The sequence below is a fragment of the Acipenser ruthenus genome, chromosome 37, assembly GCF_902713425.1.
Source record: "Acipenser ruthenus chromosome 37, fAciRut3.2 maternal haplotype, whole genome shotgun sequence".
NCBI lineage: Eukaryota > Metazoa > Chordata > Actinopteri > Acipenseriformes > Acipenseridae > Acipenser > Acipenser ruthenus.
Window position 1 is genome coordinate 9,924,533 of NC_081225.1, and position 18,296 is coordinate 9,942,828.

Sequence of the window (18,296 nt, forward strand, 5' to 3'; positions counted from 1 at the left end):
AGAATTTGAAAGAAAACGCATAATGTGGCGGCTCTATTCATGAAATATGAGGGGGGGGGGTGTGTGTGTGCTAGTTTACACTGCTACACTGTGTTACTCTTCACAGAAGCTGGTGTTCAGCCCAAACGCTGTTTCCTTTACCTCATATAAAGCCCAGACTTCAGACCCCGTGTTTCCAGTCATTATCAAGTGTGATATATATTTGCATTCTTTTTTTTTCTCCTTCATTTAAATTCGTAATTTTCAGAGCAGCCCTACAGTTAACGAAGGCACGTTCCACACCACAGTCCTCACAGTCTTCCACCCAGAGGTTTTCATGCAGGCGGGTATATAAAGGATACAAATGACAAATCCTGAGGTGTTCTAATACATGCGTGCACTGCTGGATATATTTCAAGTGAAGAACACATTCCAACAGCCCAGTCACATGGTTACAATATATCTTTATTAGTCAGGCACCTGCTATGGTAATACACAGCTAACAGGGTGAACTGAAACAAAACATACAATGCTAGGAATGATCGCCAGTTTTAATACTGCACTAGTTAATTGCTTCCTCTGTAATATATCTATATGATCAAAAAGGTATAATAATCTGGTTGAAATAGTAAACATGCACGTTTCTTGTGAACTGTTTCGGCCACCATTAAAAGTTATTGTGGGTTTGCTTTCTAAAACGCAGACGCTATTCCCGTGTTGTGTTATTGGGAGTGGCAGCATGATCGTTTACTATGGCCTCGTCAATTTCTCTGATTAAAAAATACAGGCAGATGCACAGATCTTAGTGAGCTATTGCTGCAGCACACCAGAAATATCACTGAAGCACAAGAGCACCCCCTAGTCCTGGACCACGTCCTTGTGTGTCGGGTTCTGAACGTTCTTCAGGCGCTCAGATCCACCACGAGATGCTGGTAAGCGAGGGTGTGGCCCTTGAAGCTGGACGCCAGCAGGATGTCCTTGCTGTCGACGGAGACGAAACTGAAGGCACGAGGGGCCCTTAAGTTCAGCTCCTGGAAGGGTTCGAATCTCTTAGTCAGGGCATCCCAGAGGTAGACCCTGGAGAAGGAAAAATCGCTGCCCAGGACGATGTACTGTCGCGGGCCCACGGAGAAGGGGTAGACCACCATGGAGCCCCTGGCAGGGAGGGTCTGGATCTCCACGAAGCGCTGGCCCTCCCAGCGCAGCACCTTGGAGTCCCCGATGAAGCGGGTCAAGCACAGGTAGACATCGTTCCGCACCACGAAGTGCTTGACCATCTGGACGTCGCTGGTGTTGGGGATCTCGTAGAGGAAGGTGAACTGACGCTGGCTGCGGTTCCACTGGTAGACCACCGGGGGCTGGGAGCTGCTGGACAGGATGAGCCTGGGCTTGCCCTCCGTCTCTAGGAACTCGACGTGGGTGTCCCGGTGCCAGGGGTGCAGGGATTGGTGGGAGTAGAAGCCATTGCTGTTCCAGCGGTACATGCTGGTGGAGCCGGCTTTGGAGCTGTCCGCCACCACGAAGAACCACTCTCCTTCCACGCGGAAGGCCTCCACGGCGTTGGGCTTGCGGATCCGTGCCGTGTCGATGTCCTGGATCTTGATGAACTTATCCGTGTCGCCGTCCCACCTGGAGGAACACAGTTACACCAGGAACTCAGAAGAGTTGAAGATGACTATTAAACACTCAGCAGCGCTCAATTTAGAGATACTAAAAAAAACGTCAAGGATAAACGTTTTGCATCACCTAAAAATTTTAGGATTGAGACATCATTTTAAAAAAATATATATATGCACGAACATAATTTAGATCTTTTATTTAACATCATTTACTCAAAGAAGCTACAAAATGATACTGCAAAAGCCTACCGGAAGCCATAATAGTAGTACAGTATTTCATGTTGGATTTCGTCACATTTTGTCAGGTTTTTCGTTAAGCATATGGAAAACTCCAAAGCGGTGTGTAATTCAATATGTTAACATTTATTCAGCAGGTTTCATTCGACTCTATGAAGCAAAATGACTTAATTCTACAGGGTGACGCAATGCTTTTGGCCAGAGCTGTAGAAGTCTTTCACAATGTCTTCAAGTGGATTCATTAAGATTCTTAGTACTGAATCCGTCTCAGTTCTATGGCGACCATTTAAGGTTCTTGCTACTGAAGCGCATTCTGACCTGTAGATGTGCGAGCCTCCGAAAAGCTGAGCCACCACCATGTAGAGCGAATCTTCAATCACCACGGGCTTACAGTACACAGCCGAGCTCGCTGCAAGAGACGGGGAGAGGGGTTAGGAGGCGGGGGGGCAGCCTGAAGAAAACCATTCCTGCTTCCTGTAACTGACGGGGAATAGCTGTATGTATGTCCATTTTTTTTAACTTTTCCTTGGCCATACCTGAAGATCTAATCATGCTGACTGACTTATTTACTGCTGGGGATGCTGGGATATGTATTTTTTTTGGCAGGTTAAATCAGAGGTTAACTCTTGCCTCGGACTACAATCCCACAATTCACTGCACATTTCTAAAGACCTGACTGTGTTATACACTAGGGGGCACTGTGTCTAAAGACAATGTAATAAGAACATAAGAAAGTTTCCAAACGAGAGGAGGCCATTCGGCCCATCTTGCTTGTTTGGTTGTTAGTAGCTTATTGATCCCAGAATCTCATCAAGTAGCTTCTTGAAGGATCCCAGGGTGTCAGCTTCAACAACATTACTGGAGAGTTGGTTCCAGACCCTCACAATTCTCTGTGTAAAAAAGTGCCTCCTATATTCTGTTCTGAATGCCCCTTTATCTAATCTCCATTTGTGACCCCTGGTCCTTGTTTCCTTTTTCAGGTCAAAAAAGTCCCCTGGGTCGTCATTGTCTATACCTTTTAGGATTTTGAATGCTTGAATCAGATCACCGCGTAGTCTTCTTTGTTCAAGACTGAATAGATTCAATTCTTTTAGCCTGTCTGCATACAACATACCTTTTAAACCCGGGATAATTCTGGTCGCTCTTCTTTGCACTCTTTCTAGAGCAGCAATATCCTTTTTGTAAAGAGGTGACCAGAACTGAACACAGTATTCTAGGTGAGGTCTTACTAATGCATTGTATAGTTTTAACATTACTTTCCTTGATTTAAATTCAACACTTCTCACAATATATCCAAGCATCTTGTTGGCCTTTTTTATAGCTTCCCCACATTGTCTAGATGAAGACATTTCTGAGTCAACATAAACAAAGACACACTGCTGTGCAGCATCGCTCTGTACAGAACTATGGCAATCAGCCGTTCTCCTGGCCGCAGGGATAAGGAGTGAGGGCTTTTCTTACAGCTGATGTTGTTGAACTTCCTGAAGACCGTCTCCACATGGTCCCACACGTACAGGCTGCAGTTCCCTGTGGCAGGCTGGGCGAAGGCCACAAAGAGGTCTCCGGCAAACTCAAAAGACTCCACAGAGACAGAGTGGAAAGGGAAGGTCTCATAGACAGCGAACTCTACAGGGTGGAAAAAAAAACAAACAAACAGCTTCACTAGACAAGCCTTTCATCTCTGGAGGCCTGAGTTCCAGTCTGGGGGGCTACAGGTGGTGCTAGTGGGTTCACGTCAATGCATTAGACCAGCCTTTCACCTTCCTCTGGAGGCCTGGGTTCCAATCGGGGGGGGGGGGGGGGGGGGGCTAAGTTAATGTCACCGCAATCTGACTTAAACTTGAAGTCCCGAATGCTTTTACCCAATCTGTTCTCTCTAACTCTTAAATCGAATCCTACCCTTCAAGTTCCACTGGAACCCCTGCCCTGAATCCTTTACCCGTGGTGATGCAGTTGAAATCGTGGGTCTTGAGGTCAGCCAGCTTCCTGCCCTGGAGCTCGGGGGGGCTGGCACAGTAGATGGCCGGCACAGAGGTGTTGGTCTTTCCCAGCCAGTCCACCAGCCACTTCAGCTTACAGTCGCAGCTCAGTGAGTTCCCCCTCAGGTCCCTGTGAGACACACAGAGGCACAACACACACGGCTTGGTACCAGGCAGAGGAGGGCAATCATAGCTCAGTTCAATTATTTCTTGTTTAGCAAGAATGACAACCCACAGAGCAGAGGGAGGCTGTTCAGTGAGTATAAGAGCCTCCCTATCTCTAGGAGAGTAGAAGAGCCTTCCTTTCTGTTTCTCTGCTCCACCAGCACAGAGCAGAGGGAGGCTGTTAGGAGAGTATAAGAGCAGAGGGAGGCTGTTAGGAGAGCAGAAGAGCCTTCCTTTCTCTTTCTATACTCCATCAGCACAAACGCGCCTGTTGCCATTGCAAACCTTCTACAGCCAGGGAGAAAAGTCAGTGTGAGCCATTATACCTCCAACCACACACTGATATAGGGGTGCAGTGCAATGAAATGAAAGGCATGTTCATGTTGTGATTGTGTGCAAGCGCTGGCTGGTGCTCACAGGTCGGTCAGTATGTCCAGGTGTTTGAAGATGTCTCTGGGAAGATGTTTCAGGTTGTTATTCGCCAGGGATCTGGAAAGGAAACAGAAAGGGGCATTAACACTGGCAAACCTGATCTAGAATTCAGGATCTATAACATGATCTAGAACACCACGATCTAGAACACAATCTAGAACTCCAGGATCTATAACATGACCTAAAACTTCACAATCTATAACATGATCAGGAACTTCAGGATATATTACACAATCTAGAACCACAGGGTCTATAACATGATCTAGAACACTATGATCTAGAAAACAATCTAGAACTCCAGGATCTATAACATGATCTAGAACTTCAGGATATATTACGCGATCTAGAACTTCAAAGCACTCAAGTAAAACTAGAAGAAACACAGTCAAGTTGATAAACGTTGCAGCTAGGACCTTCTGCAGCTCGCCTCAGCCTCCGTGTCAGGGAAGGAGTTTGCTCCAAGTTCTATTTTATAACAGCTGGTGGAGCACTCTGTCTCCCAGTGCCCCCTGCCTACACTGCTGGAGTGGACTTCACTGGCCAGCCGCCATCTGGTCTCTCTCACTGCATTCTGCATCTCGCTACGGTGGCTGGTCGAGGCCCTGGGAGGCGGGGGGGGGGGGGGGGGGGGGGGGGGGATCTTTCTTCGCTATGTGGAGATCACGAGAAAACCACTCATGAGATCATCTCAGGACCTCGAGAAAGCGGAAGTCATTACTTCTGCATTGCTGACTTCCGTTTTCTCGAGCTCCTGAGGTAAATGATTTCGTGATCTCGACACGACAAAGAAATATGGTGCAAAAATAAAAAAGTACAGCCCTAACTCTAACCACAAGCACCCGAGCAAAAAGCACAGAGAATGCGATCCTGCTGTCTGAACGAATGGGGAGCAGCACTCACAGGTGAGTCAAGGACTTCAGCCCTCGGAAGGCGCGCTTCGACAGGGACTGGATGTCGTTGTTCTCGATGAATCTGAAGAGGAGACAGAGGGCATGAACGTCCACAGAGTACTGATCGTTTCTGCAGCTCAATTATCTTAAGTCTTGAGCATTGCTGTAAGCACAGGTTATTTACTGCAGGAGGTATACTGAGTATAGTCATATGCAACATAATACAGCAAAGCTGACTTTTTCATTTAATCAATAACAGAAGGGACAGTGTAGATTTCCAGTGGGGGTCAGGTGTCGTTTCCAGACCACGTCTCACTCACACAATGCAATGTGACGTACTTATTACAGGCTAAAGGTTAGGTTAACCGTTGCGTGTGAAGTTGTGGTATTTTCTGTCTTGAGTGTCTACACTACTGTTACATCGCCATCTAGTGGTGACTGAAGAAAAAACTTCAAGACGCGTGTATTTGCCTCAACCCGCAACTGCCAATATTTTCAGTTCCAGCGTTTGATTTTCATATGCACAACAAATCAAAACTACAGAAGCAGCGTGGGGGGGGGGTTCAAATACACGCGCACGCAATATGATTTCATTGCACAGTTGTACTGTCATGCTGGAAAAGGATGGGACTCACAGGTACTGCAGATGGGGGACTCCGGCAAAGGCATCGTCTGCAATCTGGGAGAAGGTGTTTGAGTTGAGCAGCCTGGAACACACAGCCTGGTCTTGTGAGAAACAACATTGCAGAGCGCTAACCCAACCCTCGTCTCCTGTCAGCTCTGTGAGCATGATCGCTAACACTTTAAAACAACGGCCGCAAATTCATAACGAACAGAACACCACAGGAACACCGCCCGGATATATTCTCCTCAGAGTCTTATTCGTTGTGAATTCAGCCCCTGTTCATCGCGTCTTCCTTTGTAACTGATGATGCAGATCACTTGTATATCACTTCAGAACTCAGAGGAAGGGCAGAAGATATTCAGATGGTATTCCTGTCGGATTCAGCCGTCAGAAGCTATGATTTTGCGGCTATTATTGTTATCATCACTGGTTTAAAATCCAGTTTCTCGTCTCCCATTAGCTTTGTCAGCATCATCACTGCCCCCTTTTTTGCTGCTCTGAGAAACTGTTGGTTCTTTATTTGTTTCAGGTCATTTTGGATTATTTCAAGACAACTCTATTAAAAACGGATGCATTCTATAACTTTGTCCGATTGCAACCGTTTTTACTGCTGTACGGCACATCAATTCAGGTGAAAAGGAATCATTTAACCAAAAAAAAGGGGACACGCAATGAGATTGCTTGTGCCAATAGGAAACAGATTTGAAAAGCTTAGTTAGCACTCCTGTAAAGTAAATGACATTGCCCAGAATCCAGGTTTCTGATTTGGAAACCGTCCAAAGCACACCCACGGTGAAAGCTGCCTTTCTAAATAGCTGTGTCATTAATATCGCTAAAAGCCCAGCAAAGCATTCACCTCAGCAGTTATTAGCTTACAACCGACAATGCCTTCAAATTCAGATTTTTACCTTGGCCGATTTGCGCAGTCCTTTTGCGGTCTTCCGTTTTTGAAATACCGCAGTAAACTTTTAGAAGGGGATGGTTTGTTACATTTGAATTCGTAGTATGTAAAGGCTGTATGTCAAACAGAGTTTAACTTTATAGGGTAGCAATGTGGAGTAGTGGTTAGGGGCTCTGAACTCTTGACCGGAGGGTTGTGGGTTCAATCCCAGGTGGGGGACACTGCTGCTGTACCCTTGAGCAAGGTACTTTACCTAGATTGCTCCAGTAAAAACCCAACTGTATAAATGGGTAATTGTATGTAAAAAATAATGTGATATCTTGTAACAATTGTAAGTCGCCCTGGATAAGGGCGTCTACTAAAAATAATAATATTTTGAAAGTAGGACTAATCTCAGTGTATTGCCCTGAAGAAATCCTAGCGTGCAGACAACAGCAGTTGTAATGTGTTGAGAAATCATACAGCACAGTGCTACAATGAATTCCCACCAGTGTATTCAAGACTAAAAAACACAATCGCTATATATAAAACTGGATCGCTATATTATGGTTCCAAGTTCTTTCATTCAAACACATTGTCAAACCAGGGCCAGCATGTTCATTTCACCGTATTGATTGTTTCTCTGCATGGCTTCTTTCTCACGGGGACGAGTCTTTTCCTTCTCTGTCTAAATGCCTGAAGGCCTGGGGGTGGGTACTCACAGGAACTGCAGCAGGTGGAGATGAGAGAAGGCTCGCTCTGGGATTTCAGTGAAGGCAGCATTTACCAGAGTCCTGCAGGGAACACAACACCAACACTGACGCTCTCTTCATAATCACACGAGACCCCCGTTCAACTGCAAAGCGTCCTTTAGTCTCTCAGCCACTCTGCCTCCCTCCCAGTCCTTCAGCTCTAACCACTAGACCACACTGCCTCCCTCCCTCCCTCCCAGTCCCTCAGCTCTAACCACTAGAGCCACACTGCTTCCCTCCCTCCCAGTCCCTGAGATCTAACCACTAGAGCCACACTGTCTCCCTCCCTCCCAGTCTCTCAGCTCTAACCACTAGACCACACTGCCTCCCTCCCTCCCAGTCTCTCAGCTCTAACCACTAGACCACACTGCCTCCGTCCCTCCCAGTCCCTCAGCTCTGACCACTAGACCACACTGCTTCCCTCCCTCCCAGTCTCTCAGCTCTAACCACTAGACCACACTGCCTTCCTCCCTCCTAGTCCCTCAGCTCTAACCACTAGACCACACTGCCCCCCTCCCTCCCAGTCCCTCAGCTCTAACCACTACACCCCGCTGCTTACCTCCTTGTCCCTGTACTGGCTGTACTAGAGCACGCTTACTTTTAGTAAAATGTTAAATGTATGACGTCTTCAGCTATGCTAATTTACATAAACACACACACAATTTCAGAAAGATTTGGGGCACTGTGCGCTCGTATTACCTTCCTCGTAAAAGGACTGGAATTCCAGAGAGTGAGGCAAGAGAGGCAGCAGAAACAGCACCCGTCCCTGAATTACAATGAGCTCTCTGTGCGTCTCTTCTGTTCTTAGGGCTACGTCTGTATTGTACATTGTTAGTGTCCTGACTTAAGAGGCAATCCTTGCCAACAGCAACGTTCTGAACAGAGAGAGAGAGACACAGAGAGCAGTACTCACAGAGATATGATGCCCGGAGGGAAGCTCCTGGGGATAGACGCGGAGTCGACACAGAAGGCGCTATCTTTGGTGCAGGAGCAGCTGACGGGACAGCGGGGCACTTTGGGAGCCTTCTTTCCCCCTGCAGAGGCCACCAGGCAGAGCAGACACAGGGCGCACCACGACCCCCACTGCCAGCCCTTCCCAAAGCCCTGGCCTTGCATCTTCACCCCCTTTCCAATAGAAAAAAACTAAACCGGGACCAGAGAGGATTCCCCAGCACTGCCTGCAGCGATCGCTGGGTTGCTGGCTGGCTGGCTTGCTGTGTTATGATACTGATGAGAGAGAAGGAGGCTGGTCTCTGCAGTGTTTAGTATGCAGTCAGGGTGGATGCTCAGTGAATGCACCCACTGCTCAACGAGAGGAATTTATGCAAGCCTCCTGACATTGAATTATTAATTAGCTCCCAGAGACAGCGGCACTTAACCCCGTCACTGCTGGAGGGGAGACCGGACCAGCCTGCTAATGAACTGATAACCAGCAAGTGCTGGAAACTACAGACCCCACAAAGTGACCCGCAGTGCGCCAGTCAGACCCGCAAACGGACACTGAAACCTGCAGACCCACCACAGTCATTGCACAACCCGCAAAAGATTGCAGGTCAGTCTTGGCTGGTTCTGTTATTGACTCGAATTAATCATTTAGGCTGGACTGAATCATTGCACAAAAGGTGCCATCCCTCTCACTACTCGCTGTGTGAAGAACTGTCTCCTTCCCTCTGCCCTCTGCTCTGGGTTTCTGTTATGTGCTTATTGAATAAAGACGTCAGTCACGCATTCCCAACACTGCAATCTGATCAGTGATCAGTGGTCAATGGCGTGGAGGCGAGGGTGCTTTTACATGCAGATCCGTCCAGAGCGCGGATCTCAGACCGCTCCCTGGACCCCACAGCTGCAGCCTTACGTCAGAGGGGGCGGAGCCAGGCACCATCCGATCGACCACAGCTCAGCTCAATAGCGCCACACCCACGGGACATTCCAGCAGGGATAGGGCATTTATCCCCTGCGGACATGACTGAGAAACCCCACTGCCATCCCAAACCACCCCCAGCTCACAGAATCAATTCGGCAAGGTGGTTCGGGCACTTCAACCTTAGATCAAACCACGTAAATTCAAGCATGCTATAGACGCTTCCAATACCGGATCAAATCGTCAATCCAATATGTTGTCCTTCGATAAACGATACCTCCAATGATTTCATTACTAACTCGTACTAAAGAGTCGTGCTGTATTCCCTGGTAAAAGCACACGAGCGTAGCAAAGCTCAGAGAAGGTAATGAACCACACCTTTCTAGAATGTACTGTAGCACCCAATGGCATAAACACAGCAAAGTGTAGTATAGCACAAAGTACAGCCCATAAAAGAGTCGCATTGTGTTACAAGCGTGGTACTGTGCACATTTCTCTTGGAATAATTACATGGGGCTATACTATACAGCTATGGCCAAAAGTTTTGCATCACCCGCTATACAGAATTAACTAATTTTGCTTCATAAAGTCGATTGAAACCTGTTGAGTAATGTTACGTTAACATATTGAATTACACACCGCTTTGTACTTTTCCAAACCGACAAATCGGAAAATTGGACATTTCTAACACAAAATACTACTGTACTACTATTATGGCTTCCGGTAGACTGTTGCAATATCATTTTGTAGTTTCTAAAGATCTAAATTATGTTCGTATAGTTTTTTTTTTTTGTTTTTTTTTTAATTGTGTCTAAATCCAGAAATTCTTGGCGATGCAAAACTTTTGTCCACTGCTGTACTGTACGCTATGCATTTATTTCTGTTGCAGGAGTGTCGTGTAATGCACAGAATGACCAGCAGGTGGCAGCCTAGCTCCACATTCCAGCAGGTGTCTGTGTTGGAGGCTGGAGTGCGGTTATCAAACATTCCCAATAGCTTTAACACAAGAACTTCCTTATCTGGCAAGTACGAGTGCGCACACAACCCTGTGAATGTGTCCACTGGGGCAAGGGTGAGACTGAGTGCCAATGCAGGCCTCTAGCGATGAAAGAAGGGTGGAGAGACTGGTGAATTGACCCTCCTCACCCCTACGGTCTCTGGTTCCTTGAAGGAGTAAGCAGTGACTGCCCCTTTCTATTTCAGGATGTTTTCAATCCTTCTGAGTGGTCTGTGTTCAAGTTCTTCAGTTCTAGTTGTCTGCTGTGGAGATATGTCACACAAACTGGATCAGCCAGCGTCTTTATAAGAAGAACATAAGAACATAAGAAAGTTTACAAACGAGAGGCCATTCAGCCCATCTTGCTCGTTTGGTTGTTAGTAGCTTATTGATCCCAGGGTGTCAGCATCAACAACATTACTGGGGAGTTGGTTCCAGACCCTCACAATTCTCTGTGTAAAAAAGTGCCTCCTATTTTCTGTTCTGAATGCCCCTTTATCTAATCTCCATTTGTGACCCCTGGTCCTTGTTTCTTTTTTCAGGTCGAAAAAGTCCCCTGGGTTGACATTGTCTATACCTTTTAGGATTAGTAGTCGCCACACCGTGTAGTGGTACCTTTCAGCCTGTCTGCGTAGCTCAGTCCTTTCAGCCCTGCTGGGATCGGTCTGGTGGCCCTTCTTTGGACTCTGCAGGACCACAATGTCCCTTTGGTGCTGCAGTGACCAGAACTGGACACAGTATTCCAAGTGAAGTCTCTCCAGCACATCGTACAAACCTCGTCATGACCTCCTCGGATTTGTACTCTGCATGCCCAAGCATTCTGATTGTCTTCTCGATTGCTTCCCCGCACTGTGTGGGTGCTGACAGGGAGGGGTCTATTACAACACCAAGGTCTTTCTCTTGCTGGGCCTGTCCTAGTTCTATGTTCTAGTTCTATTCTAGTTCTGTGTTCTAGTTCTATGTCCTAGTTCTATGTTCTAGTTCTATGATAACAGGTGAAGTAGCAGGATCTAAAACACTGGGAACAATTCCATTGTGTCCTATTCAATTAGATTCCCCCCCCAGTAGAGGAGAACGGTGCGCCAACAAGAGGCGATCCTCGATGGGCCAAACAGCCTCTTCTCGTTCCCAAACTTTTCTTCTGTTCTTATGTTTTAAAAGTTCCAAAATGTGGATCAGTACCAAAGCTGGTATCAACAAAACGAATGGGTTTCTTACCAGTTTGTCAGCCCCTGATTCATTTCCCAGTTGGATTTATGACTCTGCGGCGCTTGTAAATGAAACAGCTGCTTGTACAGCCCGGCTAACGCTAATGTAATCTGGGCTCTTAGTGAGACAGTATCGGCAGGTGGAACAAGCACAGATCTGATTAATAATATTAAATCCCAGGCGGCATTTTAAACCAATCCCGTCTCCAGAAACCGCTGCACAATCAATAACTACTATTAAGAACCCCCTGGGAAGCTGGTCGCATTACATTCATTATCCTGTGCGTTTCGCTTTGAGCCCGAGGGGTGGCTGACCAATGCAATACTCTCATTGGTGCTTTACTCAGCCTAACTGTCCCCCCAGCTTAACAATGAAACCTTGAGAGTTATTCAAGCATTCATCTCTGGGATGCAGTTTTAATTATGGCTCTCCTCAGTCATAGCCCATCTGTTAGTTATATTCCTCTTGAATGCGCAGTTATGACAAAGCCACATGTTTTAGCTTCCAGAGTCATTTCACCGCTCGCTATCAGTAACCAATCAGCTGCCTCCCCTGTTGACTGACACCGCTGTCTGCCAGTTATATGCTTTGACCCAGGAGACACTGCTGGGGGTGAAACGAACAACAGCAAAGTGTGAACTTTTGAACCTAACTTAGTACCAGCCTGTTATGAAATGACAATGCATGCTTGCTGTAATACTCAAAAGTAACAAACAGCAGCTATGTCCCGTCATTTTAATAGATTCACGATCACCAGACTCCAAACAGGGCACCAGGGTGATTAATCGATCAACGAATGTGTGGATGAGCCTCGCAAACTAAAAGTCGTGGCAATCAATTGAGGAGTAATCGATTAATTGCTGCATCGTTATCCAAACTGCACCGCGTCTTATTATCCCAGGTTAACAGAGTCTCAAAGAAAGCGAATGCCGACTGTTCTCTAATTTGCAATACAGAGGCTGTTTCGAAACATAAAAAGTCTGTGATCTATGATCTAGAGCAGCTTCTGAGGTCTTCTGGTCTTTGTCTTACCTGCACTCTAAATTTCTGAATCAAACCAATATAAGCTCAACAGTTAATTATTTAATGATACCTAGAAAACCAGGACTCTCCCGGATCGGATTCAGTGTTTATAAATGTAAGGGTGAGTTACTGCTGTACTTTTTTTTTTAATATCCAGATGCCTCGCAGGCTTCACACAGCCCCTTCCGCAATCATAAATTGTATGAAAGGAGTGACAGCTCGTATCAGAGTGTCTTACCTGACCTGGAAGAGCTGAAAGAGGATCTGCACAGTGTTCAGAGACCCTCCCTGCAGGGCCCGGCCCATTGTCTCCACACTGCAGTCAACTCCTTTTACAGTCATGAAAAAAACAAACCTGTGCAAAATACCTGGCTGGTGCCCTCCCCTTGAGGGTGTCATTGATTACCTTTGATTCTAATAGAATCTATTTTTTTTTATGGAAGCACGGAATCCTTGCCAAAGAATCTTCATTGGCAATGCGGTGAAAATTCCAGATTCTCACTGGAGTCTCCACTCGCTAAGTATTGAAAAACAACTCATCAAAATATCCGCAGTTGGCAAAATAATTCAATAGCAAGGGAAGCTAGGAAGGGATGAGTTTGTCATCGGCAGGGCCCAAGTGGAAGCATTTTCATATTTTTTTGACATTATATTTAATATCATATAATAATATTAGGAGGTGGGAGTAGGGTGGTTATATTTGTCTGTGGTTAATGCCAGGTGGTGAATTAGGCTTGTACAAACACATACTTGCGTTTATAGTCAGCGTGATCAGGCTTCAGACTTCATTTTGAACATGTTACTGCCTTAGCACGTTAAATGCCTTAGACATTTTTCTAAATCATTACTGGAGGTGTAGTGAGTGTGGTGTTCTTATCCAGAACACACAAGTGACCCGTAAAGTGACATTGAAACCCGCAGACCTGCCACAGTCATTGTACAGCAAGCCACAAAATAAAACTCATGTGTAAGATTGGATTTAGAGTCAGTCTTGGCTGGTTCCGGGTTTCAGTGCACAGCACATGAGTCCGAATAAGCATTTGAATATAGAAAGCACATTAAACGGTTTGGGTGATGTTTTAAAAAAAAAAAGCAGTTTGTCATTATCAACATGTGATTGCATGAACACTCCCTTCGTTGCTGGGCTCCTAATTAAAGTTGCAAATGATATCATTAACTAACCAATGGTGTTGTTGTCTGATTCGAAATGTAATTAATACTTGAGGACTGAGTAATTATTGTTCAAAATGTTCTCAAGAAAGGGGATACCCCGAACGCCCCCACCAGCTCATCCCCAGTGAATAGTCTGTACCAGCATTCTCACTGATGAAACTTGGGGTCTATGCTTGATGTTAGTGTGGCCTTCTAGGGAATCGAAAACGGTCTTAAAATACCAGACTAGACGTTATCGCAGCTAAAAACTTTACATGAACTCTGAGGGATGTCAAATAGATCTGTAGCCGTGGCAACACCCCCCTGTACCAATAGAACTGTGTGTCGTTTTCTTGGAGCTGCAGGAGAGGCCTAGCACCTCCTCTGAAGCCTGGGGGTTTCCTGATGGTTCCACCTGATTGATGATGTGTCGTCCCCCCCCCTCCCCCCCGCAGCATGGACTGAAACACCTCCAGAGAAAGGTCTGGCCCTGTTAGTGGAACAAGCAAGCGGGCAGTGATTTATGGGTAATAGTTTTTGTAGCCCCTGTAGGGAATTTGGTGGTCTAGAAATGTAATATTTTCTAAATGTGTAAACGTTCTGTGGTAAAGCGAAAACCAGCATTTCAACAATGGGTGGGCCCACATCCCGGCAACAATATATACGATAAAAATAAGCAATCCATTTTCTAACAGTTAGGAATTGAATGATTTACCCTGTTGTCATTTACACACAGGGTAGCCATAAGCTCATTGTTGACAGTTTGGTTAACATTTTTCTTATTAATTCAAGACCTCTCTTACTTTAAAGGGTAGATAAGGACCTTTTTGTTTTATTGTGTTACGTGTTCCCATGTGTTGCTACAGCTGTTTACGTAAGGCGTGTGTATTGTTTGAATTTTTTTCATTTTGATCACTTTTTTAAACTTATAAATTGCATTCCCTGCCTCAAGATGGCTTCCCATGTACCCGCATGGACCTCTCAGAACTACATTTCCCATCATCCTCCTGCTCCCATATGTAGCTGAGATGGATTTACCAGTGAGCAGGAGAAAAGTTTTAAAAAGTGGTCAAAATGTAAAAGGTTTGTTTTTCATTCTCCACGGGTCAGTGAGAGCTAGCTGTGGGGAATGTAAGAAAATTCATTTCTACCTTCGGACAAGTTCGAGAAACTTAAACAATGAAAAGGGGGCCGGTAAAAGCCTGGGAGATCTGTCCCCTTTTGAAAGATGTTTGTGTCTAGCGCTGAGTGCTCACAGTGCGTTGAATTTTACACAGCCCAGAATTTGAGGCTGTAAAATATTCTAACCCAGGCTAGCTTTATTGCCTGTGAATATGGAAATCAGAGCATGAAATATGGATTGCAAACATGTCATAAACGCAGATGAATGATTTGCTGCACAACTTTCAGATCCTTTTTACAAATCGACTGGCCCAATCCCCCCTGGAGCTTGTTAATCAATTACAGCTACTTCCATATTGACTGGCAATAAAACACATTTCAAAGTGTTTTCATGAGCCAAATAGCTTCCTGATGGACTCCTGCATCATAAAGCACTGGTTCATGCAGATCACCTGCCTAACAGTGCAGGAGATATGCATTATTATTATTATTATTATTATTATTATTATTATTATTATTATTATTATTATTATTATTATTATTATTATTATTATTATTAATAAGCAAAGCTGGAGTTCTGCCAGGGAACTCACTTTATCCTTAGATCAAATCACGTAAACATCAAACATATTTTAGGAGCTTCCAATACCAGATTAAATCAAATCGACTAGCTAGTATCTTATTTGTCCTTTTGATAAACAACACCTCCAATGATCATCAAGAAAAGGATTTATATTTTACCTCAATCCATTACGTCCCCACTGTGCGCCAGAGTTCGCCTCCTCCTCCCCAGTCTGCACCTGCTTTTGGGCTTCGTCTAACTGGGGAGGGCAGTTATCCTGCCCCCCTGCCCCCATGCCCATGGGTTCCTTACAGTCAGCTAATTTATGGGCAGGGGTACCTCAAAAGGCGAGGCACAAATAATGTAGTGTAAAATATGTCTAATGTAGTCGTGTTGTCTAGTCGATGTTTTAATAAATAATCTATTGCATGAGTTTCCTGACTGAACCATCAGCAGGCCACAGCATTACCCACAATGCACTGGGAGCAGATACTGCACAGTACAGCGGTCCTGATACGGCAGCACACTGTCTGTCTGGTGCTGATAGGGGACCGTGGGACTGCAATGGATTACCAGTAGTGTGGATTGTGTGTTCATAGCATTGTGATGCCACTGTGGTATCAGTCCACCAATGGCAGCCTCATTTGGCCTTCTGTAACTATTAAAACATTTAGGAACGAAGGATGAAAAAATAATAGACATTGAAAGAGTTCACTCTCGGGCCGATTTACTTTGAACTCCTTTCATGAAGACTATACCGACCGCTTTATCATTTAGAAAGCAACAGGGCATTTTTACCTTCTTCCCACTTTCTCTCGCTCCCTCTCTCTCTCTTTCTCCCCCTCCCCCCTCTCCCTCTCCCCTCTCTCTCCCCCTCCCCCCCTCCCCCTCCCCCTCCCCCCGCTCCCTTCTCCCTCTCCCCCTGTATCTCTCACACAGCCGGCTGTTCATCAATAGTTTTCAATCTCAAAGTGACAGGCCGCGCACTGGGAGAGCTGATGTCACCACTGTTTCCTTCTCTCCTCTAATTAGTGGGCGTCTCTTGGAGGGTGAGTAATAAACGCTAGTCTGTCATCTTCCAGATTGAGAGGGAGGTAGAAGAGTGAAGGACGGGTCAACTTATTTACTTTCACAGAATAACAGTCACACAGGCAAGTCTCTTTCCTTCTGTAATCAGATTACCGTATTGTGCAAAGAAACAAAAAGTGTCTGACAATATTAAAAACCTTTAATATAGTACCTGTTTATAATATTCAGACTCGGTCACATGGTAAGGCAGGGGTTCATTTGTAAACACAAAAGCACCTTATTATTAAGGAAGAGGGACAGTATTTTTATTTATAGATCTAATGTACTGCCCTTGATTTACAGCAGCTCCCACACATGCTTCAGGTTCTCCTCTGCTTTGATTCTCAAAGGGACAGATGAATGAGGAGTTATACCCAGTGATTATGATACATTATATAACTTATCACCCATAAATATGAAATACTCATTCGTGCTGACTTTAGAAATACTAAAAGAAACTTAAAATGAGTGTCAAACGTTTTGACGATAAAAAAACGATGTCGAAGAAGACTTCTAGTCGAAACGTTTGTCGTTGAATTTCTTTCAGTATTCCTAAATGATACGATTTGTGCTAAAGAAGACTCTTATTAAGTTTCTGTGTGCTAAAGAAGATTCTTATTAAGTTTCTTGACAATCAGACAAGAGATTCTCAAGATGCATGCAAAACTGTATCATGACATTTGTACATACACAATCTAAAGCCAGGGCTTAAAGGAGCTATGAAGAGACAGGCTGAAAGAAGTGAATCTATTTAGCCTACAACAAAGAGGAATTAGAGGGGACATGGTGGAAGTCTATAAAATCGCAAAAGGATTTGGCATAGTTAAACAGGACTAATGCTTCAAGTGCAGCACAGAAACCAGGACCAGAGGACACAGCTGGACATTAAGTGGAGACAGACAGGACAGAGGGAAGGAGACTCCTCTTCACACAAAGAGTGGTGAGGGGATGGAATGAGCTACCTAGTCATGTTGTTGAGGCAGAATCACTGGGATCCTTTAAGACCTGGCTTGACCAGCGTTTGACACAAACCAGCTACTAGGAACTGAACTGACGGGTAGATTGGCCTCCTCTCGTTCGGAAATGTTCTCATGTTTTCATCTGCGTCACCAGGAGGTTCACGCACGAATTTACAGCCCAGTTTAATAAATGATCTGTAGGATCCTTCCAGTTGTCCGGGTGGTTAATTAGCTGGTTGTTAATCATGTATGATCATGTGATCGTGAACCATCACCTGTGATCATAAAGAAGGGCAGGGTCTTCTGTCTGCAAATACTTCCCTGACACCATCTGTCACTCTTATTACACACAGTTTTAATTGCACTGTTCGCAATGCATCATTAACGGGTAATAAAATGAGCTTCGTATGGCTTATTGATTAGTTATATTGTGCCATTAATGTAAGGGTTACCTGACAGATGTTAGTTTATAGCATTTAACAGTCTTCAAAGGCAATAAAGTTCTGAGACAAAGGCGGATACAATGGGGTGCCATTGGACCCACAGAGGGAACATTTTCTTGTTATTCAAACCGAGTTCATCAGAGACCCAGGAACCTGTCTTTCTATAAGGAACTGAGAACCAGATAGGAGTTGCAAGTCTCAGGTAAACAGCTTAGGATTTATATGACAACGGTCCTGAGTCAAACTGATATTAAAACCAGCAGACCTGAGACAGGCATTGGACAACCCACAAAGTACAACTGACTTGTCAGATTGGATTTAGAGTCAGTCGTGGCTGGTTCC

At 45.2% G+C, this 18,296-nt stretch overlaps 1 protein-coding gene across 2 annotated transcripts; it reads right to left on the reverse strand.

Moving 5' to 3' along the window:
* Positions 1–426: 426 nt before the first annotated feature.
* On the reverse strand, positions 427–9,346 carry LOC117968932 (leucine-rich repeat LGI family member 3-like). 2 transcript variants are annotated; one of them, XM_034916790.2, is made up of 9 exons: positions 8,472–9,337; positions 7,529–7,600; positions 5,937–6,008; positions 5,312–5,383; positions 4,397–4,468; positions 3,775–3,944; positions 3,297–3,461; positions 2,154–2,244; positions 427–1,608 (listed from the first exon to the last, which is right to left on the reverse strand). In XM_034916790.2, exons 1-9 carry the CDS (start codon positions 8,672–8,674, stop codon positions 882–884), a joined length of 1,644 nt encoding a protein of 547 aa, XP_034772681.2. In that variant the 5' UTR covers positions 8,675–9,337; the 3' UTR covers positions 427–881. The 2 variants fall into 2 exon arrangements, with proteins under 2 accessions (XP_034772681.2, XP_058864692.1); XM_059008709.1 differs by lacking the exon at positions 5,937–6,008 and having other exon boundaries at positions 8,472–9,346.
* Positions 9,347–18,296: the final 8,950 nt, after the last annotated feature.